General features: G+C 38.8%; 1 protein-coding gene across 4 annotated transcripts in view; it reads left to right on the top strand.

Moving 5' to 3' along the window:
* Window positions 1–24,024, top strand: part of scfd2 (sec1 family domain containing 2) — a 138,595-nt gene that overhangs the window by 56,016 nt on the left and 58,555 nt on the right. For all 4 annotated transcript variants that reach the window (XR_006923892.1, XR_006923891.1, XM_046836056.1 and 1 more), the window contains exon 5: window positions 16,298–16,568. Coding sequence is in view for 2 of the 4 variants with exons in the window: in XM_046836056.1 (XP_046692012.1) it covers window positions 16,298–16,568 (271 nt within the window). In the remaining 2 variants the exon portion in view is untranslated. The remainder of the gene's footprint in view (window positions 1–16,297; window positions 16,569–24,024) is intronic.

Genomic DNA, 24,024 nt, shown 5'->3' with positions numbered 1-24,024 from the left:
TATATATATATATATATATATATATATATATATATATATATATATATATATATATAAAATAAAATTACTAAACTCAGAAACACTGTTTTTCACAAACAAGCCACAAGAATGAATAAACTTTGGTTTAAAGTGGTCTGATTACCCGAAGTTAGTGAAGGAGATGGAGGCATCAGGTACCAAAGTATGAACATTCACCAATTAATAGATTCCTCCCTCACCATGGCCTGAATTTCTGTCTTACTTAAGATCATCATAAAAAAAATACAGGTTGATGTTTGATCACCAGACTTTTGGAGGCATGTTTTGTGGTCAGGTGAATAAAAATGTTAAATGATCGGTGCTGTGTATCGAAGCAAAATAGTCATTTTTAATTTTGAAGAACACCATTCCAGCGGTGGCAGCATCATGCTGAAGGGGCGTTTTGCTGGAAAAGAAACTGCTGCACTTTGGTAAATAGATGATATCATGAGGAAGGAGGATTATCTAGAAATACTGAAGCCACACCTAAAGACATCAGGCAAAAAAAGTTCAAACAAACACGGTTGCAGCGGAGCCAGACAATGATCTAAAGCATGTCTCCAAAATTGTACCAGAATGAATACGAGACAACAAATTGAAAGTTTTGTGGAGGGAACATTGACCCTGATCTGAATCCCACAGACAATTTGTGGACCGAAAAGAAACCACAAGCCTGACTGAGTTACATTAGTTGTGTCAGGAGGAACAATGCTAAAGTATTGCGAGAAGGCTACTCTGAGTTTCATTAAAGCTCAAGCAATTTAACCTCAAATAAAAAAATTATGTGTAAAATTGTGCAGAAGATAACACTATTATTGTAAAAATGACATCATGTCGAAAAAATAAAAATTATAAGTGAATGCCGTAATTGTGTAAGGAGGAACCAAGGGGTGTGTAAACTTTTAACCTCAACTGTATTAATGTGCCTTATGTTGTATTAAGTTTCTCTCAGGCTACACCTAGTTATTGCCCACAAGTGACCATGTAAGTGTTATATAAGTACAGATGCTCTCCGATTTACGATGGTTAGACTGGAATTTTCGATATTACGATGACGATAGCGATACGACACAATTGTAAAAATATGTACAATTTCATGCAACAGCCAGCAGCGTACGTTGTACGTGCAGCTGGGATGAGCGTATCTCTCGCCCTGTGAGATTCCCCACTCTCGCTAGCGGCCAACGGAGTAAAGTCTCAGTGTGTATTTTTTTCTGTTTCAAACGGTTTCTAACAGCAATTTTAGTGATAAAAGCAGGTCTTCCAGGTGCCCAAGTATGTCTCCTGCTTGTAGTGAAAAAAAGAAGAGGAAAGCCATCAGTTTAGAGCAGAAAATAAAAATTATAAATCAGCATGAAGCAGGAAAGACTGTCACGGTCATAGTACCATCTTCGATTTACGATATTTTTGACTTACGATGGGGTCGCCATGACGTATTTCCATCATAAGTAGGGGACTACCTGTACAATTTTGACATAAAAATCTTTATTATCTGAAACAGAAACTAGATTTAGACATGACAAATTAAATATATTGCGTGTATTTGCATTACGGCAAGTAGCAAAACTTTTATTTTACTATTTAATGAATCATGTTGTTTCTTTCTAATTACAGATTTTATGAAACCTCTATTTAGCAGCGTTTTAGTCAGTCTGACATAACACAGATGGTTCCCATGAACACAAACTGCCTTGAAGCACGTTGCTGTCACACCTGTGATGTTTTGCATAACTTTGCAAAGTACGCGTCACAGATCCCACCCTGTTACTAAAACACGGTTGAAAACAGGTATAGAGTGGTGCTTGTATCAAAACTAAATACTCTTGAAATACGCTCGGGTTTCGAATCTATCTGCCATCGCGATTAGATTGAAATCGGTTCTCGGAAAGTCATGAAACCAATTTGAATAAAGGAAAACAAGGACTGAAATGACTTTTTAGGAATTTTTCGAATGATAAACAATCTAAAAAAAGAAATGCACTACGTAGAAGTGCCTGAAGCATAATATAGAGCTCCAAAGTCGGCTAAAATGCCTGTATTCTGTGGCCATCTCTCAAGCACTGTAGATCACTGTGATGCAGGGCTGGTGTTTTCTGAACCATTATGATTACATGGTTATGTAATTAAATGGTCTATGTACTGGATGTTTTGGTTGGTGCTGGTTGAAATCTGTGTGATGTCTTCAGCTTTTCATGGAACAAAAATTGGTTTTGTGTCCAGCATGCTCTCTATTTATATATCTTAACTGTACAAATAGTACAGATAGGGATCTAATTCAAACAGTCCAACTGCAATAGAATTCATAATGAATAAAATGCTGTATTTTTCAAGATCAGTTTGTTAAAAAAATAAAAAAAATAATAAGGATTTTTGCAATATGTGATAAAAACATACATTTGCTTGGGTGGGGAAAAAGCATCGCGGCATAACACTGGTGGAAGTTTTTAATATTTGTGGTTAGCCATAATGAACACTTTCAAGTCAAGGAAGCTCATCTTTTAGATTAAAAGTAGGTGGAACAGTAAGTATTCTACCATTCACCCTGAAGCAGATTGAATATTTTCTATGATAATAATAATAATAATAATAATAATAATAATAATAATAAATAGCAAAAAAGCAAGCGCTCAACTGCACTGCAACACTATCTAGATCAGAAAACAGCATTGTGAGTAAAGTTCAGTGCTCTTCTATGCAACAAACTAGCCAATACAATGGTAAGGAAATTTACTTTGACCAAACAAATACACGAATTTACATATGTTACACTTTTTCATTGGAAAATCCTCCCTTAGCATCTTTCACACGCATCCAAACATTCAGTTGAAATACTTTGCCGTGCCTCTTGTAAAACGTGCCAAAGATGTTCTTCATTGGTTGTAGACTTCTTTCTGACTTTCAGATCCAGTTCATCCCAGAGCAGTTCAGTAGGATTTCGGTGTGGTGACTGGACAGGTCATTTTATGATAGATATCACTCCAGCCCACTGTTTTTGTTCTCTAAATACCACTTATAGTGTCTGGACGTACGCTACGGCTCATTGTCTTGTTGTATGGTGAAGTCGGTTCCAATGAGCTGCAGTCCAGATAAAATCGTATGGTGCTGAAGTATCAAATGGTGCTGTGGGGGGTGAGGCAGCCTGCTAAAATTATCTCCCCTTTTCTCTGTCTTACACAAGTTCTTCTTTTAGAGCCAAAAATGTCACATTTCGAGTCCTCTGTCCACAGAACAGTGTGTGTGTGTGTGTGTGTGTGTGTGTGAGTGAGAGAGTGTGAGTTTGTAAGCAGTATCTTTTTTTTTTTTGGTTTGTTGCTGCTCGTTCGCGCTTATCTACTAAATGGACCCATAATCAATCTCGGCTTACACACACCACATCAATTGCAACCTCAGATACACACATGTAGCAAAGCACATGTGAAAGCCATACTGAACTCTGCTTCTGTGTGTGTGTGTGTGTGTGTGTGTGTGTGTGTGTGTGTGTGTGTGTGTGTGTGTGTGGGGAGAGAGGAATGTTTCTGATTATTTCCCTTGTACTGAAGGAGCTGCAGGCTTTAATGGTAGGGTGCAGATTCTGTCACATTTTATTAGTATGTTTGGAAGGAGAGTGAAAGTTATTAATTGGTGGATAAAATGAATGGGACAGGATTGAAACACACACACACACACACACACACACACACACACACAGTTATGAGAGAGGTATAATTTGGGTTTGCAGGGACACTGTGATGTGAACGGTTGTCTTTGTTGTCTCTATAATCCAGCTTTAATGCAGAGGGAAGATAGAAATGTTTATAGAAACATTTCAATTATTGAATTTTTCAGCCTGAACCAAAAAAAAATAATAATGGTTTTCAATTGGAAGGAAAAAATGTTTTGCCATTAAAGGATCATCTTCTTCTTTTTGTCTGCTCCCATTAGGGGTTGCCACAGAGAATCATTCGTCTCCATACCTGCATGTCTTCCCTCACCACATCCATAAACCTCCTCTTTGGCCTTCCTCTTTTCCTCCTTCCTAGTGGCTCCATCCTCAGCATTCTCCTACAGATATACCCCATGTCCCTCCTCTGCACATGTCCAAACCATCTCAATCTCGCCTCCCTCACCTTGTCTCCAAAACGTCCTACATGCGCTGTCCCTCTAATAAACTCATTTCTAATCCTGTCCATCCTCGTCACTCCCAACGAAAACCTCAACATCTTCAGCTCTGCTACCTCCAGCTCCACCTCCTGTCTTTTACTCAATGCCACTGTCTCTAAACCATACAACATCGCAGGTCTCACCACAGTCCTATAAACTTTCCCTTTCATTCTCACAGATACTCTTCTCCACCCACTCCACCCTGCCTGCACTCTTTTCTTCACTTCTCTAACACACTGTCCATTACTTTGCACTGTTGACCCCAGGTACCTGAACTCCTCCAACTTCTCCACCTCTTCTCCCTGTAACCGCACCACTCCACTGCCCTCCCTCTCATTTACACACATGTACTCTGTCTTACTCCTACTGACCTTCATTCTCCTTCTCTCCAGCACATATCCCCACCTCTCCAGGCTCTTCCCACCTGCTCCCTACTCTCACCACAAATCACTATATCCATTAACGAATGTATGTTCAGGTTGAAAAAATCATATAGACGCTAGCTACATTTCCTCCCCAAACTGTTACCACATAAGTCTACACATTTAAACATCAGAAAGATGTACAACACAAAGAGATGGATTGTGTGGGTATACAGTATATAGGGGTGTAACGGTTACATGTATTCGTTCAGAAATTCATCGGTACAGGGCTTCAGGCAATCCTTTGTACCTGAACATAGTTACAATCTGAGTTCCCTCAGAAACATATTAAGTGGCAGACCGCAAGTTTGTTTAGTCTTCGCCTTGCACTTTAAGTGCATTTCTTTTATTATTATTTTTAAACTTCATAACATACACAACAATGTCAGGGGTATAAAAAAGAGCCTAGAGTTAGCACAGTGTCACTGTGGCTGCTCACTCCGTGCGGGAAATACAATTTGTCTTGCGCATGCATGAAAATGCTGAAGAATCCATAGCACTAGAGTTAGCTGCTAATCAGGAAGTGGCTAGTGTCTAACGGTAGTGCTAAGATTTTATGTCCAGGCTAAAGAATTTATTTTTAAAGCGGAAAATCCTGACAATTCCTTATATCAAGGAAGTGAATGAATGAAGGAAAGAAGGATTGAAGACATTAATTCGTTATAAAGACATACATTTGTTAAAATGTGCTAAAATAAGTAGAACAGTTAAGTAGATTATATCTGTAGAAAACACACACACACACACACACACACACACACACTCTTACATACACATCTGGGGTCTAACAAATATAAACTATTTAATTACATTTTTCCATTTATTTCATTTTATTAAATCAATGTAATTTGTGCCAAGTTAATTGATTACTCAATTATTTTATAAATAAAAATGTAAACTGTTCAAATGTTGATCATATATAATAATAATAATAAACTTTTTGTGTACTTTTGTGTACCGTTACAGTCCTAAAATATATATATATATATATATATATATATATATATATATATATATATATATATATATATATATATAAATAATGTCCGTCGCACTCAAGTGTTAGTATGCTTCATATCCTTAATAACTCATCAGGCAGCACACTCACACACACACACACACACACACACAGCATAGTAGATTTAGAGAAGTAGACGGATGTTTAAAAGATGAGATTTATGCCTGCGTTCTTGTATAAACTTCCCTGACGTCTCCTGAGCGTCTGCCGTTACCTTTAAGACTCAGCTGTGTTATCAGTCGCTTTCAGAGCGCCTCATTTGCTGTGTGTTTATACTCGATGTCTCACTCTATCCATCTCATTTTCTTTCTTTTTTTTCCAAAGGATTTATGTTTTTAGAGAGTTCAAAACACAGTGCACTCTACTCTACACCATCTTTAAATTTGTGGACACCAGAAGATTGGGATCTTCCATTTTGAAAATCCCGTTCCACATTTAGCCCAAATTTACTGTTATAATTACCTCCACCCTGCTGGGAAATTGTTCCACTAGATTTTGTGGAGATTTGTGCTCATTCAGCCACAAGGGTATAAGCAAATTCAGGTAGTGATGTTGGTGAGGTGAGGAGGCCTTGGGGTGTGAGTCAGTGTAAGAGCTCTATAGCAGGCCACTCAATATCTACCACTCCATCCCATGGAAAGCACATCATCATTCAATTGAGCAGCTTTTGGGTTAAGGGCCTTGCTAAGGGGCCCAGCAGTGGCAGCTTTGTTGTGGCTTGGATTTGAACTCACGACCTCCGGATCCGCAGTCCAATAACCACTAATCTACCACCTTCCAGTCTCCCAAATAAACCTTTTCCGCCAACATTTACAGTAAAACAATAATAAAAGGCAGATAAAGAAAAACACAACTGTAATAAACGAATAATTAATAAATAAATGAATAAAATTTAGCACGTTACCTGATGAACACAATATCCATACTGTAAGGGTCTGGATTTTCTTGTCAGTGAAAAATGCAATTGGGTCCTGGGGGGAATCTTATTTAAAGTACTTTGTCGGTCATTGTTTATTGACAATAATCATCAATTATGAGGGAGAGTCTATATCTTTTCCGAATCGATCATCGCATTTCTTTCACGCCGGATCATTTGTGTAGTCTTTTGTCCAGTTTCGTCTTTTAACACAGACAGAAGCGTGGGCACACAGCCAGCTCCATGAAACATGCTTTCGAACACCTTCAGCATGAATCTAAGGGTGTTGGTTTTTGAGGAACCTTTGACAGAGCACATTGAAAGAATAACACGCGGGATCGAGGGTTTGCATGGCAGCGTGCTCTTTTCACATACAGCGCCAGCAGTCGGTGTGTTCGACAGGCCGATTTGAATTTGTAAACGAAAAGGCTGTTATGGAAATTACACCTGGCCTCGCATCGGATTCTTTGTTGTGTTGGGGGGGTGTAACAACATTAATAACAACAACAACAACAAAAAAAACGGACAGCTTGAGTGGCTGGTTTGTTTCAGGTTTGGTTTGCAACACGCATGAAGACGGGAATACACACACACACACACACACACACACACACACACACACACAGTACACTCACACGGTACAATATGTATGCGCACTTTGGGACAATTTTTAGTTTGTTTGGGAGACAGGAGATTATCAGATAGTACATCATGGTCCTGCAGTTAATGTGATGTCCACTCCTTTGTGTGTGTGTGTGTGTGTGTGTGTGTGTGTGTGTGTGTGTGTGTGTTCGAGTGTTTACACTCATCTTCCGTTCTCGACTGCGTAAACATGCATTTCGTTCCAGAGTGCAGACTCTGAGCAGAGGGAAGATCCGTATTACAGATGCCTTTTCTCGTGTTCTGACAGCACTTTGCCGAAATTCCCGCCTTTCTAAAAATTTTTTATTTGGCAAACAGCTGGATTACAAACAGATGAGCAAATTGTTTAATTGTGACAGATTTTTTTGGTGGGGAAATTCACACATTTGCTCAAGAGTGTGTGTGTGTGTGTGTGTGTGTGTGTGTGTGTGTGTGTGTGTGTGTGTGTGTGAGAGACAGTTGATGCATTTAGTTTCGTGGCATTTTATTTCTCCCCTTCTTATTTTACCTATGTTTAACACTTGGCTACCTTTTAACACCCCAAAACAAACACACACACACACACACACACACACACACACACACACACACACACACACACACACAAATCCTATAAACTCACTTCCTGCTATAACCAGACTCCTCTTCTTTTAGCAACACACGCACACACACACACACACACACACACACACACACACACTAAGAAGTGGACATCACATTAACTGCAGGACCATGATGTACTTTCTACTTCAACATTGTGACTAAAACTATTGGCCCCACTTAATACAATAATATCCAAATCTTTATATTGCTCTGTATAGATTTATATATATTGTTCTTTATACTATAAAGTGTGTGTGTGTGTGTATATATATATATATATATATATATATATATATATATATATATATATATATATATATATATATATATATATATAGAGTGGAATCCGCTTATCTCGACCTGGCTTATCTCGACAACCCTATTAAGTCGACGTTTTTGAAGTGGAACCGCCAAATTCTCGCTTTGTCTTAGCATTTTTTATCGGTTATGTCGATTCTTTTATGTCACGAACCCTGATATCTCGAGCACAAGGGGAAGAATTTGCCATTTAACGCCGGTTATCTCGGTGCAGCCGCAGAAGAACTTCATGGAAGTGGCGGAAAAATCAAGGCTTACAGCTGCTACAGGTGTTGTATTGTATACTGGTGAATCTCTGCTGTTAGTTAGTGCACATATGCCTTTTGTTGTTTAGTCGGGTACTGATTTGGGTGAGGTGAGGAAGACTGGGGTGCAGTCGGTGTTCCAATTCATCCCGATGGTGTTCAGTAGGGTTGAATTCAGAATATATATATATATATATATATATATATATATATATATATATATATATATATATATATATATATATATATATATATGCACACACACACGGACTAAATTTAAAGCACAGCATATTGTTTTTATTATTCCTTTTGTATAATCACAAACACAATCTCTTAATGCGATCCCACGAGTACCCTTAGTAAATTTTATTTTATTCTTGAAATATTCCTACCATGATTTTTGAAATTTTAAATCAAATTGTTCAAATGTTTATTCTTATAAATACAGAACATTATTATGGACATTCCTGTTCACAAAATATTAGAGCTTTATTTCTGATATCAGACAGATTTTTTTTTTTTGTCTTTTTTTTTTTTTATTATACTGAATCTGTTTGCCGCTTTTATTATCGAAATATTTATTAGAATTTTATAAATTAATGGATTTACTGAATCTTTCTTATTGTGACTTTGTTCTGTAAATAATATGAATACACTCTTAAAATATGAATGCATTATTCCTGGTCGTTTTTGTGTTAACTAACTAAATGTCACCATTTAAACCTGTGATGGAATAAGCTGACATCCGTAGCACTGTGTCTAATCCCACACATCCCTCGAACACTCACTCTACTGCTCTCTGAAAAAAGGTCCTGACACATTCAGGTCCCTCACAGCCACAGTGTGTAACAGTTTCTTTACAAATGAAGAAATGAACAAATTCATGGAATGTTCACAAAAAAATTGCTGTTTTGCCCAAATTCCTGCTAAAATTTTGTGTTACATGAAGATTATTTATTATATGGGAAACTTATTGGTTCTAACACAAGTCTACTGTCCTGTTCAGTCCGGCAGTGTCAGTGTGTTTACTGTCTTACTCTCTTGTTGTTTTATGTAGCGTTGTTCCGTTTCACTGTACGACTATATATGGTTTGAATAACACTTAAAACCTACTTGATTTGCCTACTTGATGTGAAATCTGGATGTTTGAAGACAGCTGGACATTGAAATTCATTTTTTTAGTCCATGTTCAATCTCCAGCTTTCAAATCCAATGCTCTAAGATCCACAATGAAAACCAAGTCAGTAGCAGCTACGATCTGAAAGAACTTGTGGCCATTCAGTCACATTTGTAGATTTCTACAGGCTTTGTAGCTACCTGCAACTTTATAATTTACCAGAATAATAATAGAATCCACATTGTTTAATGGAGTGAATGTGTGCAGGGCAGGTAGCTGAAATTTTACCTCATGAAACTGGCAATCGCCTGCTACCTCTAGGCAGTCCTTTGCAAAGCTAATAACGACACAAGTGTAGACTCATAGTTTTGCATATTTCACTCTTTTTCACGACTGTTTTCTTTTAGGGGAAAAAAAAAAACTACCCTTGAATGTTAAATATCTTTGGCATGATCGTTGCATTTCGTGAATTCAGTCTGGTGCATATTGGTAGAGAAGGGCTCTATTGTGTGAAGAACAGTGCCTGGTTTTGGTTAGTGCCAAACAACACACACACACACACACACACACACACACACACACACACACACACACACACACACAGAGCAGGGCTCAGCTCCCTCTAAAGGTCCATCTGGAGTTCATTTCCTGTTTGAGACAGTTAGTAAGCTGTGGGTGGAGTCTAGTGTCAGTGTCCCATTGGACAAACAATTCAAGACTAAGAAAATACTGTTTATGGACCAAAAATATTGAGACACTTGAAGTTGTAGGCAGACAACTGTATATGGTGTTTTTGGATACGGTTGCATTAAAATTCACTTGAACCAGGAGACCCAGACCTGTTTCAGCATGGCAATGCCCCTGTGCCAATTCCATAAAGATAGGTTGAGTTGGAAGATCTTCTGCTATAGAGTTCTGAATTCAACCCTACTGAACACCATCGGGATGAATTGGAACACCGACTGCACCCCAGTCCTCCTCACCTCACCCAAATCAGTACCCGACTTTACTAACACCCATGTGAGTGAATTGAGCACCAATTTCCACATGCACATTAGAAAATCTAGTGGAGCATCTTCCCAGCAGATTGGAGGTTATTATAACAGCAAATGCAGAAAAGGATTGTTCAAAAAGCACATCTTATGAACAGGTGTCCACAAACATATTGTTATGTTAATATATTGCTGTCCAACACTTAAATACTGCACTAGTAAAACACACACACACCACCCCCAGCGTACTGCTGAGATAATTGTGATATTAGCTGTCGAATGTGTAACGGCGTTTATCAGTAATTACGCGTAATTGTGGCGTCGGCGTGTAGCGACAGCACGGTCGCGCCGGTGTAATAGCGGTTCATTTCATGCAGCGTTTCGTTAACGATTGGCCTACAGAGTTTGTAATCATTTCCGATATTAGAGCTGGAGATTAGTGGCCACTGGAGAGACCTGGCAGCTCAAAACGGTCATTTCTTAACGTATAGACTTCCTGTTATTAGTGGCACTAATGAGGTGGTGCTTATTTCACAGCAGCAGAGCGTTTGGATAGTTTCAATCCGGCCCATTATTAGAACTTGTTTTATTCAGATTCTGTTCCTCGCTCTCCTTCCTATGCTTGTTTTGGGCATTAAAAAAATTCAATGTGTGGTTTTGTTGAAACTGTAACATGGTGGAACCCGAAATCCATCATCATTATTTTTATTAATATTAGTATTATTACTGCTTTTCATAATGGAGCTAACAGCTAAAAGATTTATTATTTATAAGTGTTCAATTGATTTATTGTGCCTTTAACTTAATGAATATTTTTTATTTTATATATATAATTTTATTTATACTTTTTCAAAATATATCCTAGCTGTAATGAAATAGAACCTCAAATCTATTATTATTAGCATTACACTGTGGAGTATAAATAGTGTGTGTTTGTGAGTGTGTAAGAGAGAAATAATAGGAAAGAGAAAACTAGACCAAAGACTGTGCCCTCTAGTCATAAAGGTAACCATGGGCTTTTTTTTTTTTTTTTTATATGTGGGAAGCCAAAAAATGTTCGTACATTAGAAAGCCTTAAAGCAAAGTCAACAACTATAAACTTACTGTGTGTGTGTGTGTGTGTGTGTGTGTGTGTGTGTGTGTGTGTGTCTGTGTGTGTGTGTGTGTGTGTGTGTGCTCATGTGTGTTTGTGTGCACGTGTGTCCGTCCCAGCAGGTTGCTTTATTGGGCAACCAAATTAGTTGAACATGACTCTTACGCAGATGTCAGGTGTTCGTAAGAACACAAACACACAGCGGCGCAGCCCATTATGAGGCTGACAACTGAAATGTGTCTTTAAAAAAACATTCGCCTAGAAACCTGAGGTGGCCAACAATAAAAAGAAAAACGGGCTTAAGACATAATACACACGTTTAGTGGCAGAACATACAAAATGTCTGTATCAGAACAAGCATGGTTTGTGTGTGTGTGTGTGTGTGTGTGTGTGTGTGTGTGTGTGTGTGTGTGTGTGTGTTATTCTTTTACTCAAAAGAGCGAAAATGTGTTGGGTAAGAGTTGTGCACGGTTTATATTTCATATTGTGTAAAGAGAAAAATGGGGGTTGTGATTGGGGCTGAAGTGAGTAACGTGCCTCTAGGGGAGGAAACTGGCTACAAGACTGAGTTTTTTAAAGGCATCACACAAAGCAATGCAACTAGTGTGAATAAACGCTGAGAATGTCACCCACCGAATACTAAGCTTCACATGGTCTGAGCAACTCTTTAGAAAAAAAAACAGGCAAGTCCTAAATGGCACAATATATGAAGCTTTTAATGGTTGTATCTACAAGTCATAAGCAAGAATGAAACTCACACACCTTTCTGCCCCACCATTTAACAAACAAGGACTCCGGCAAGACTACCTATGACAGCATAACTAAAAGGTAGAGCCGAAATGTAAGACAGACATGAGGGAGCTTTGGGTCATGAAGCGGCCAGCCACTCTACCATCAGCAAACCTGAGCAAATGCAGTTGGGAGAACAACAGCATTCAAAGCATCTCAATTCAACAACACAATCTATAACCATGATCCCTCCAGATCTACTAATTTACCTTTACATTATATAACAGGAATGTAACAGATTTAAAACTAATATTCCCAAAATGTTTGAATAAATAAATGCTTTCTACTATGAACAGTGAGACACTGTTTTATAACTGTGTCTCTTTGTAAGATAAGCTATGCCCCCTGTTGTATTCATCACTATTCTAGATACTAACAAATAGCCTGCACCTTTAAATTGAAAGTAGGTGTGTTGGGCCATATCTAATAGACAGACATTTTGGTCAGATCAGTGCGTAATTCAATTGGGAATCAATGCAGCTTAGAGTAAATGAGTCCCTATCAGTTTATCCCTAATGAGCAATAGTGGCAAGGAAAAACTTCCCTGAGATATGATGAAGAATCTTTGAGAGGAACCAGACTCAGAAGTGGAACCCATTCTCATCTGAGTGACTCCGAATGTCCATTTATTATAGTTGAATCTCTATTGAGGTTATTAAAAGCTCACTAATGGATACTTGAATGCGAAACGGTTCATGACAATTGTAGCCCCAAGCCATTGTAACAATCTGTAACTATACTAATTACAGTCCAAATCCAGTTCGTTGATCATGAGTTTATGGATAAGGGATGAATCAGGCAGGTCTGGAACGTAGAAAGAGACAGGATAACTGGTACGTCAGGAGCATTTGTTGCTCAAAAATAGAGAAACAAAAATTATTGTTACATGATCATTAGGAACATTTTGCATTGTGCAAGTTGGCTTGCTAACAATGAATGTAACAGATTTGGTACTAATGTTCACAAAAGGCTTGACTAAACAAATATGTTTTCAACCCTGAACAGTGAGACACTGTTTTACTACTGTGGGTCTTTGAAAGATAAAGCTATGCCCCCTGCTGTATTCTTCATTATTCTAGGTACTAACAAATAGCCTGCACCTTTGAATCAAATGCAGGTTTTGCAGGCCAGAATAGACCGAAATTTTGCTCAGCTCAATGTGTGATTCTATTGAGAGCCAATGCAGCATAGAGATAGTAGTATTAATAATATTTGCAATTAATTATTTATTAGTATTTTTTTTCAAAGTACGTGACATTAGACTTGTATTCGGTTTAGCTGAAGATGAGAAAAGACCCTTCAGATTCACACATTCAATTCTGTATGCATAAAGAGTTTGATACAGACTAGGTGTGATGCAGGTCATCTCCTGAGCTTATCACTTCCTGATATTATAACCAGGGCTGGTCTTAAAGTGATTATCTCAGTAAGGAGACGAGAATGGAAGAAAGGGAGTGCTCATTTCCTGTCTGTTTGGCTGGGAGCGTATTTTAAGGTCGTCAACTTCTCCAACTTTTTAAAACTTTTCTGCTGAGTTTGTCTCAGTGCAGAATGAAAAGGGTTGTAATTGCAATTACAACAAAGAAAGGCTGTATACCAAAATAAGATATTAAATCTGCCAGACATACATCAGCAGCTACCTGATTATAACCCTTGTGGATTTATGACCTGCTGAGAGGAAAAGGAGCAGTCATCTTTAATATAACATCAATCAGTGACAGCCTGAGATCAGATTCTGCCCAGAAGCTAATCTTGGCTTCCTTTCTCTAGATCATTGATGTCTGGACTCCAGATGGCAGACTACAAATCTCAGTTTTTGAAATGATCTGATTAATATTTAATGTTTATTGTGCCAGCTCACACAGCTAGCATAGATATTTCTCACATTGTTGGCCTCAAATGAAACTCAGTAGTTTATCGGTGTATAGTATTACAAAATAAATACACGTCTTTCAATCTTTTCTGTCTGTCTGTCTACACTATATGAACACTATAAACACTATAAAGTATTTGGACACTTGACTTTTCCAGCAATATGGAGGCTCTTCATCGTGCATTAGTATCTGATTTTTCTCCACGAGTACACTTTAAAATCCAGTGGAAATCAGTGGAAAAAATCCAGTACACACAAATTGTGTAATATAATGCTCAAAAAACATAATCTTATCATGTTTAATACCCTAGAGAGAAAAATGCCACACGTACTCCTAGATCTGTCTGTCTGTCTATCCATCCATCCATACATCCATCCATCCATTGTTTGATTGTTAAACCACCATCCTGTTTGATGTCAAAATCAAAACATTGTCAAAACAACATTTGTCTCCCAAAACGGCAGCAACTGGTTTTCTTACTTCTCAGATATATACGAACAGAAGACACTACACAGTGGTGAACCCTGACCCATGGCCCTGTCCCAACTTTTTTGAGACATGTTGCAGCCATCAAATTCAAAATGACCTTATTTTCCCTTAAAATAGTACATTTCCATTTGCAGATGTACAAATTATTGCAATTACAATCTCCCAACTTTTTTGGAATTTGGGTTGTAATATTATAATAAAAAGCTCCCAGCGCAGGTGTTTTGCATTTGGCGCAACATGTATAAATTATGAGGTATGAAATGCTGAAAACGAGGTTTGCAGCAAAGCCTTGGGTCCACACACACACCGAGATCACGGCTTTACTGTGTTTAGCGAAGAACCTTGCGGTCTTCAAGAACACGTTGTTTTCTTAGAATGAAGGTCTTGTAGGTTTCAGTTATGTGACCCTGAATCCAGGCCAGTTCACTTTTCTCCAGAGGAAGAGAACCAAATGTTTTTGTTGGGTCAAGGAGGTGTGCTGTGCCCAACGGGAACTCTTTTCTTTACAGCAATATCTATTCAGAAGAGAATTAAATAGTCTTTGTGTGGAGTTCTTATGCAGGAACACACTGTTCAGTCTGTGCTTGTTTATTCGGACAATAAAAAGGGTTGTTAGTGCTATACACAATTATTTGTTTAATAACATGGGTTTCTTGTACTTTTAAACTATTTTGCTGTATATCAAGGCTTTTGACACCACATAATGAGAAATATCACATGCCAAATTTCTGTTTTGCTGCGATCTCGGGTTGCTTTCCATGTTGTTGTAATGAACAGTTTTCTCACTCTTACTGTAATGATGAGTGTTGCACTAGACTTATTGCAGTGTGGGCGTATTCGTCTGTTTTTTCGCTTCTGCACCTGACGCACAGCACGAGGACTCGACTTTTTTTCGATGGACTCTTGTGAGGTCTGTTCAGAGTGGAAACCATCTTGAAAACCTCTGTATGACCCTGACCACTGAACTGTAACTCAGTTTCAGGGTGTTACTGATCTTCTTATAGCCTTGGCATGTTTGTGGAGAGCAACAATTCAAATTCTCAAATTCTCAGAGAGTCATTACCATGAGGTGCATGTTGAACATCCAGTGGTCACTATGAAAGAATTGTACTCAAAGCTCCAAATTTTACCTGCTTTAAAACAAGATACACAAATTTGTATGGTCCTGTGAAGCATGAACATGAAAAAAACGTGAACATGATGAATAGGACATGTGGCTTTTCACAATTACATAACATATAGCTGTTCTCACTCAGGGTGTACTCACTTTTGTTGGCAGATATTTAGACAATAATGGCTGTATGTTGTTATTTTTAGAGGACAGTAAACCTGTAAGCTGCAAATTGACTACTCTAAATATATATCCAAGTTTTATTTCTATAGTATTGTCCCTTGAGAAGATACTAAAATGCTTGCTGAATTGTGCGGGGTGCACTCACTTTTTTGAGATACTGTACCATACCACATCAGTCCGAATTTTGAATTCTGATTGGCTGGAAGGCTTGCGTTCAAACGGATATTAGAACTTCGCTCTGAGGGAACGTCGTGTTCCTGAAGACGGCGAGGTGTTAGAGTTGTATAATTTATTCTACTGTTCTATGTTCTTCTGTTTATGTTTTAGGCACTGGGAGAGTCGGCCCTGGCAGACGTCCTGAAGCAGTTTCTTCCCCTTATGAAGTCCAGTGGCACTAAGACTGGTTCAGATTCAGGTCAGGCTGATTTCAGCGTGGACGAGCTGCTGCTGCTGTTGGTGTATGTGTACTCTCTGGCTCAGGAGACGCAGGCAAGGGGAACAAAGAACCAGGAGAAGGTGGAGAGGGAAATCATCGGGGCTTTGACACTTCTAATGACCCAGCAGACCACACTGAGCCCTACGGTGCAGGGAATTACAGGTACCACTATGTTCACACTGGGAATGGGGGAGATAATGATGGTGTAATATTAATATAGTGCTAAATGGTCTTTTTTTTTTTTTTACATGGAAGAATTTGTAAGTAATAAGAGAACAGGTTATACTCGGGCAATACTCCAGATTGGATGTACAGTTCTTTGCGTTCTACACCATTTCCCATGATGCAACACATTTATTTACGAATGTGCTGCATTTGTAATGTGGCCATTTCAATTCCCTATCTACATATCTGTTTCATGGATTGATCTCAACCTCTTTAATGAAATATTAAATATTGCTTATTTTCTTAATTTTTTACACAACATGGAAATGTTCATGGAAATGTCCTAATGTCAACATTCACCTAGCGGGCAGTTTAACTGCATGTTCTTTAAGAGCAAGTTGGATGAGATATACCTTTATTCTGAACTTGGATTTCGAGATACCTCTTGGGTAATCTTTGTTGTTTAATAATAGTGCTGAGATTTATTTTTATTTTTTTATATTTAAAGTGGGAAAAAATAACAGGATTTTTGTCTACCGGTTAAACAAAACATACATTTACACACTGGTCAGTGATGTGGTATTTTACACATAGATGCATGGGCAACTAAAACGGCAGACTAAACTGAAATGGTGGATAAAATGGAAAACAAAATTGTTTTCCAGCCCATATGAAGCATACCTTCATGGGGCTGGCTTTGTGTATAGTGGGATTATAAAATCCCATGAATATGTGACCCTGCTTTCTAGTATCTTTTGGGAAGAAGCTTGTATGGCTGGAAAGGTCAGGTGTCCCAGTACCAGAATACGAACTGCTCTTCCAGCACAGACACAAATGTCCAGGATTTCTCACACACAGTTGCTCTTTCCCTTCCATTTGGTCCTATTTGGCCTCCCACTTAAATATGTTCACCAACTGATCATTAAAAAAAAAACTATTTTCCTAAAAAAGAAAATCTGTGGACATCTGACCCGTATTTAATTGCACTTGGCTTCTTTTACATGTCAAAATCACAGCTTGTAACTTTTCCGCTATCCAAAAAGCGCTTATAATTTGAGTGTATTTAGACTGTAGCGGGACCACCTGTAGAGTCGGGTCCTCTCCGGCCAGCCCGAACACCACGACTCACACACACACACACACACACACACACACACACACACACACACACAGTAAAGGATCCACCCAAACATGAACCATTCATTGGACCTGATCTCGGCACTGCAACTGCATTGCCAGGGAACACATGACTTCATACACCATGCAATACTGAAGACCAGGTGGAGCAGACGGAGGGGGAAAAGGAACGTTCGAGGAGAAGAGAGAAATAGAGCCGCTGATGGCTGGGAAAGGGTTAACATGTGTCTGGCTTCGATCTCACTAGGTCCTGCTTTCTGAGTGACAGAGATACTTACTCACCACCTTCACCACACTTCATCACACACTCTGCATCGCTCTCTCTCTCTCTCTCTCTCTCTCTCTCTCTCTCTCTCTCTCTCTCTCTCACACACACACACAATCCATTGAGTACAAATGTATTAATGACAGGCTTCATCCAACACACTGAAGCAAAAGCCGTTCTCTTTTTTTCATTCTTTCTCTCCTTCTTTGTCAGGTGAGGGTTGATTTCTGAACACACAATGCAGCCATTTATAGGCGCTCTAACCAACTAAAGGTTTGAATTACTTGCAGGATTTCAGCTTTTTTTTTATTATTATTCATTTGTAGCAGAATTTTAAATAGCATTAGATGTGAGTCTGTGCTTCACTTCAAGGATTTCTGAATCAAGAGTGCTAGATTTCTGACCTTGAGTCCGACCCAAACCACAACACGCTTTGCGTGTTTCACTGTGTGTGTGTGTGTGTGTGTGTGTGTGTGGCTTTAGTTTTAGTGAGGCTCCTAAAGGCCGTCCTGTAGCCTGCTGCAATTCAGCAACCCATAGCATAGAGTCCTCCAGATAAAAACTTTCACACTGAGCGTTCATATGCTTTAATTTAGAATTTCTGGACCCATAACTGATTGCAAACACTTTCTGGACTGAAGTATTGGGACACCTGACTTTCTCAGCGATATGTGGAGCTTTCAGAATTGCTACCACAAAGTTCACAATTGTATAGATCAGGGCTGTAAAACTCAATTGCTCAGGGGGCCAAAACTCAAAGCACACTTTAGGTCGTGGGCCGAACAGGAAAAACATTTATTGAACACACTAAAACCAAATGTTTTTTTACATAAATATGAATATAAACAGACAGGAATATTATTCCAGAAAAAATCAACTTAAACTTTTAATAACTTAAAATATTTTGCTCTCCATTAAAATATCTCCTGTCAAAATTATACAAGATAGAAATATGAACATGCTGCGAAAAAACTTTTAAGCAACCGTTAAAATAACAACAAATAAAAATGTCTCCTGTCAAACACAAGACATCTCACAGCTTCATCATGCAGCTCTTCAGAAAATCTCCCTCAGTAAATAACCGGCTGATGAGGCTCTGATTTCTTCTCTGCTTTCACACCAGCTTTATTTTGTGATTTTGCTCTGGTGAAAAACGTCTGCTGAAATGTCAGATTCTTCTTTAACTCTTCTACTTTCTGTATCTTCTGCTCTGCATTCAGGTTTTTCAGCTTCTCCTGATGTTTTGTCTCATAGTGCCGACACAAGGGTTTACCGGCAGTGTCAGTAAACATATACTCAGCCTCCCATCGGTTTTCAGAATCAACTTTTCTCTTCGTTATTGTGGGGGCCTCGCAATAACTGTACAATAGGATTAAATATATCAACAGAAGCTCGACTTGATTGATGCTGGAATGTTCCCAGGTAGCCTAGCATTCGCTAAGGCAGCTGAAGCGCTGCATCATGGGATCTGTAGTTTGTGTGTTATCAGCGCTTCATATCGCCGGGCCATTAATAACAATAATAATAGATCTATATAAAATGATCTGGGGGGCCGGATATAATTGTACATTGGACAGATGTGGGCCTTGAGTTTGACACATATGGTATAGAATGTCTTTGGATGCTGTAGCATGAAATTTCCTCTTCTTTTGAGCTAGGCTTCTTTTGCCCCCTGTTCCAGCATGACAATGCCCCAGCTCTATTAGGATATGCTTTACATGGGTTGCAGTGGAGGATCTCGAGAGGCCTGCTGAGTTCTTAACCCCTATTGAACACCTTTTGGATGAATTGGTACAATGACTGCACCCCAGGTCTCCTCACCTCACCTACATCAGTACCTAAATTTACCGGCTCAAAATCAATTCAATTAATTTTATTTGTAGAGCGTTTTTAACAATGAACATTGTCTCAAAGCAGCTTGACACAGATAATGTGGTGATAAAAATGAACATGTTCTTTATTAGTAAGTTTGTCCCTGATGAGTGAGCCGGTGGTGACTGTGGTGAAGGAAAAACTCCCCGAGATGGCGTAAGGAAGAAACCTTGAGAGGAAACAGACTCATCTGGGTTGCACCGAATGTCCATTTATTGCAGATAAACGATGTTGCGCAAAAATTTTCACAAACACATTCTAAAATCTAGTGCAGCATCTTCCCAGAATAGTGGAGCTTATTATTACAGCAAATAAGAACTAAATGTGAAATGGATGTTCAAAAAGCACATCTTAATTTTAGTGTGCACAGACCCACAGACTTTTACAGTCTCTCTCAAAGCAACACGTGTTTTTGGGGTTTTATTTCCACGGAAGGAAAAAAATTGCATTTCTAGATTTTTATTCCAATTTTATATTTGAAAAAAAACTGGAGACGTTTATTAGAGGGACAGCACATGTAGGCCTTTTTGGAGACAAGGTAAGGGAGGCGAGATTGAGATGGTTTAGACGTGTGTGTCATCTGTCTGTCTGTCTGCCTGTTTATCTATCTGTCTGTCTGTCGGTCTGTCTGTTTTTTATTTATCTGATGTTTTGTTTGTGTGTCATTTATTTATTCATATTTATTTATTATTTATTTATCTTTTTAACCTACTATTCGTTTGTTTTGTGACATTTGTTTGTTAGTTTCTTGCTGATGTTTTATTTATTTCTCTTTTTTGTTTTATTTATTAGTCTATTTCGGGTTTTGTTTGTTTGTTTACTTAGCGGTTTAATAGTTTGAATTGTGTGTTCATTTATTGATGGTTTTGTTTGCTAAAAAGTTTACATTCTTTTGCTTCCTTTCCTCTTTCTTTATTTGTGGTGTGTTTCCTGTTTGTTTGAGGTGGTAGCTCATTGGACTTTGGATCGGAAGGTCACAAGTTCAAATCCCACCACCAACGAGCTGCCACTGCTGGGCCCTTGAGCAAGGCCCTTAACCCTTAACTGTGCAGTTGTAAGTCTCTCTGGATAAGGGCATCTGCCAAATGCCGTAAATGTAAACGTTTGTTTGTTTGTTTATGACTGTAAAAAGGCTTCCCAGCTGTAAGAGGTCTTAGGATCTTCTGTGGTGTAGTACTGAGCTGTTTGAGTTAGTATTTATAGTGGAGATGAAATCTACATCTCACCATCATTTCTACAGCAGTCTCACTATAATCTCTACAGCAGTCTCACCATCATCTCTACAGCAGTCTCACCATCATCTCTACAGCAGTCTCACCATCATCTCTACAGCAGTCTCACCATTATCTCTACAGCAGTCTCACCATCATCTCTACAGCAGTCTCACCATCATCTCTACAGCAGTCTCACCATTATCTCTACAGCAGTCTCACCATTATCTCTACAGCAGTCTCACCATCCTCTCTACAGCAGGCAGCTGCTACATTAATAAAGGCTGCAGTGGTTATGTAAATAACAGTGACGTTCTCACACCGTGAAAAAAAAAAGGCGAGAAAACAGCTTTTTGTTATCATGTCGTGATCACCAGAAAACAAGAAAGATGGAAAAAGTAATGCATGGCCTTGCAAAACCTCAGCCGTCTTCAAGTCATGGACTTAACGATGAGTAGCGTCTGTTGTATAAATAATCTATCCATCTATTTTAATTACACACAAAAATCCGTCAGCTATAAGCGATAAGTCACTGATCTGCTCTGTCTCGAGCTGTAATGTGTTGTAGACTCCCTAGCGCGCTGCAGACGATCCACTTCCTGTGGACTAATGGTTTTTTCTAACGTGCCATCATCAAGGCTGTGAAGATTTTCTTACTTGTAAACTTTCATTTATTTTGTCCTTTAAGGTGCTGTTAAATATTATAGTCTTTATCAGAAAGTCCTTTATTGCAGTTCGTTTGAGTTTTGCCTTTTATGGAGTTTCGTGGGTGTCGTCAACTTGATGAGCTTTCGTCAACTTACACACCGTGTATGAAGAAAAGCTTTAAAGGATGAAGGTGCTGTATTTTTTCCTCACCTTCTCTCTCTCTCTCTCTCTCTCTCTCTCTCTCTCTCTCTCTCTCACACACTTCTTTTTTCCTTTCTTGCATCCATGCCCTGTAATTACACTCTTGCACTTTTCAAGGTGAAGCAGGTGTGTCCAAAAAGGGAGAAAGTAAGTGTGTGTGTGTCTGTGTGTGTGTGTGTGTGTTCATTAATAGGCCTTTGGATGGGCATGTATGATACACACACACACACACACACACACACACAAACGCACATTATAAAAGACAAATAACATACAGGTATTCCTGCTTTATAAGTTAATCTAATGGAGAGCTGATTTCTCTGTTTGTTTCTCTGTCTCGCTCTATCTGTCTCTATCTGTCCCTCTCTCTTTTCTCATCCCACACACCCACACATAGGTCACCCACACTACGTCTCTTTCTCTCTCTTCCCCCTCTCTGTGTTATTTGTCTCAGTCTGTTTCTCTTTCTCTCTGTCTCCCCCCTCCTCTGTGTTTTTTGTCTCAGGCTGTCTCTCTCTCTCTCTCTCTCTCTCTCTCTCTTTCTTATACCCAATGCTCACTGGCCAAACAATTTGGCAAAAATCTGTTTTTCAAGCGCACATGAATTGAATTTTAGACACACACACACACACACACACACACACACACACACACACACACACACACACACACACAATGTAGAGTGTGAAAGAAAGATCATATCTAGAGGTTCGACTCAAACTGGATGTAGAAGGGGGTGTGCGTGTATGGTTTTAATTAAAGGCTGAACCAGTGTTTATCCAAGAACATGCTTTCTTTTAAACCTCACACTGTAGGAAATGAGAATCCTGGTGCATTACCTCAGGCTTCACCATGACCATACAACTCAGAATGTTATGCAGGTTATGACTGGAAGTCTGGAAAAGGGAACTTTGCTGGTGGTGGTAGAAGGCAGTACTGTAAATGAGAGACTTTTACACTTTTGTGCTGTAGACTAATATCAGGGGAAGATTTCAAGCAGCCTTTAATAGATTGTATGCAGCAGTGTACAGTCTAGCAGCACATTCTGAGTGGTTTTAGACATCCTGTGTCGGGGCTAATATCAGTGAATTTACATCTGTAAAGACATGTTTTAAAATACCCCAAACTACACATTTACATTCATGGCATTTGGCAGATGCCCCTAACCAGAGTGACTTACAACTGAGCAGTTGAGGATTAAGGGTCTTGCTCAAGGGCCCGGTATTAGCAGCTTGGTGGTGTCGTGATTTTCTGATCCTTGGCCTTTTCATATATAGATATGTTTGTCCATTTAACACATACTGTATATATATATATATATATATATATATATATATATATATATATATATATATATATATATATACAGTGCCCTCCACAATTATTGGCACCCCTGTTTAAGATGTGGTCGTGGACTTCTAAAAATTCTCCTTTTTTAAAACAACATAGAACCCAAATGCAAAAAGAGAAAATCCAACCTTTATTTAAGTACATTACTTTGGTGGTAAAAATCACACATTTAGAAAAAAAAAAACTTGAAATCACGTGTCCCACAATTATTGGCACCCTGATGTTAATACTTTGTACAACCTCCTTTTGCCAACAAGACAGCACTTAATCTCCTCCTATAACATTTCACAAGATTGGAGAACACAGAGAGGATTTTGACCATTCTTCTTTGCACAATCTTTCTAGATCATCCAGTGTCCTGGGTCCTCTCTTATGCACTCTTCTCTTTAGCTCGCCCCACAGGTTTTCGATTGGGTTGAGGTCTGGGGACTGAGATGGCCATGGGAGGACCTTGAGTTTGTGACTGCTGAACCACTTTTGTGTAGATTTTGCCACATGTTTTGGATCATTATCCTGCTGAAAGACCCAATGACGACCCATCTTCAGCTTTCTGGCAGAGGCCATCAGGTTTTTATTTAAAATATCCTGGTACTTCAAAGCGTTCATAATGCCATGCACCCTAACAAGGTTCCCAGGGCCTTTGGAAGAGAAACAGGCCCACAGCATCACAGATCCTCCACCATACTTCACGGTGGGCATGAGGTGCTTTTCGGCATACTCATCTTTTGTTTTACGCCAGACCCACTTAGAGTGTTTGTTGCCAAAAAGC

Source organism: Silurus meridionalis, chromosome 23 (genome assembly GCF_014805685.1).
Source record: "Silurus meridionalis isolate SWU-2019-XX chromosome 23, ASM1480568v1, whole genome shotgun sequence".
In the NCBI taxonomy this organism is placed as follows: domain Eukaryota; kingdom Metazoa; phylum Chordata; class Actinopteri; order Siluriformes; family Siluridae; genus Silurus; species Silurus meridionalis.
This window is presented reverse-complemented; position numbering and strand designations above follow the sequence as displayed.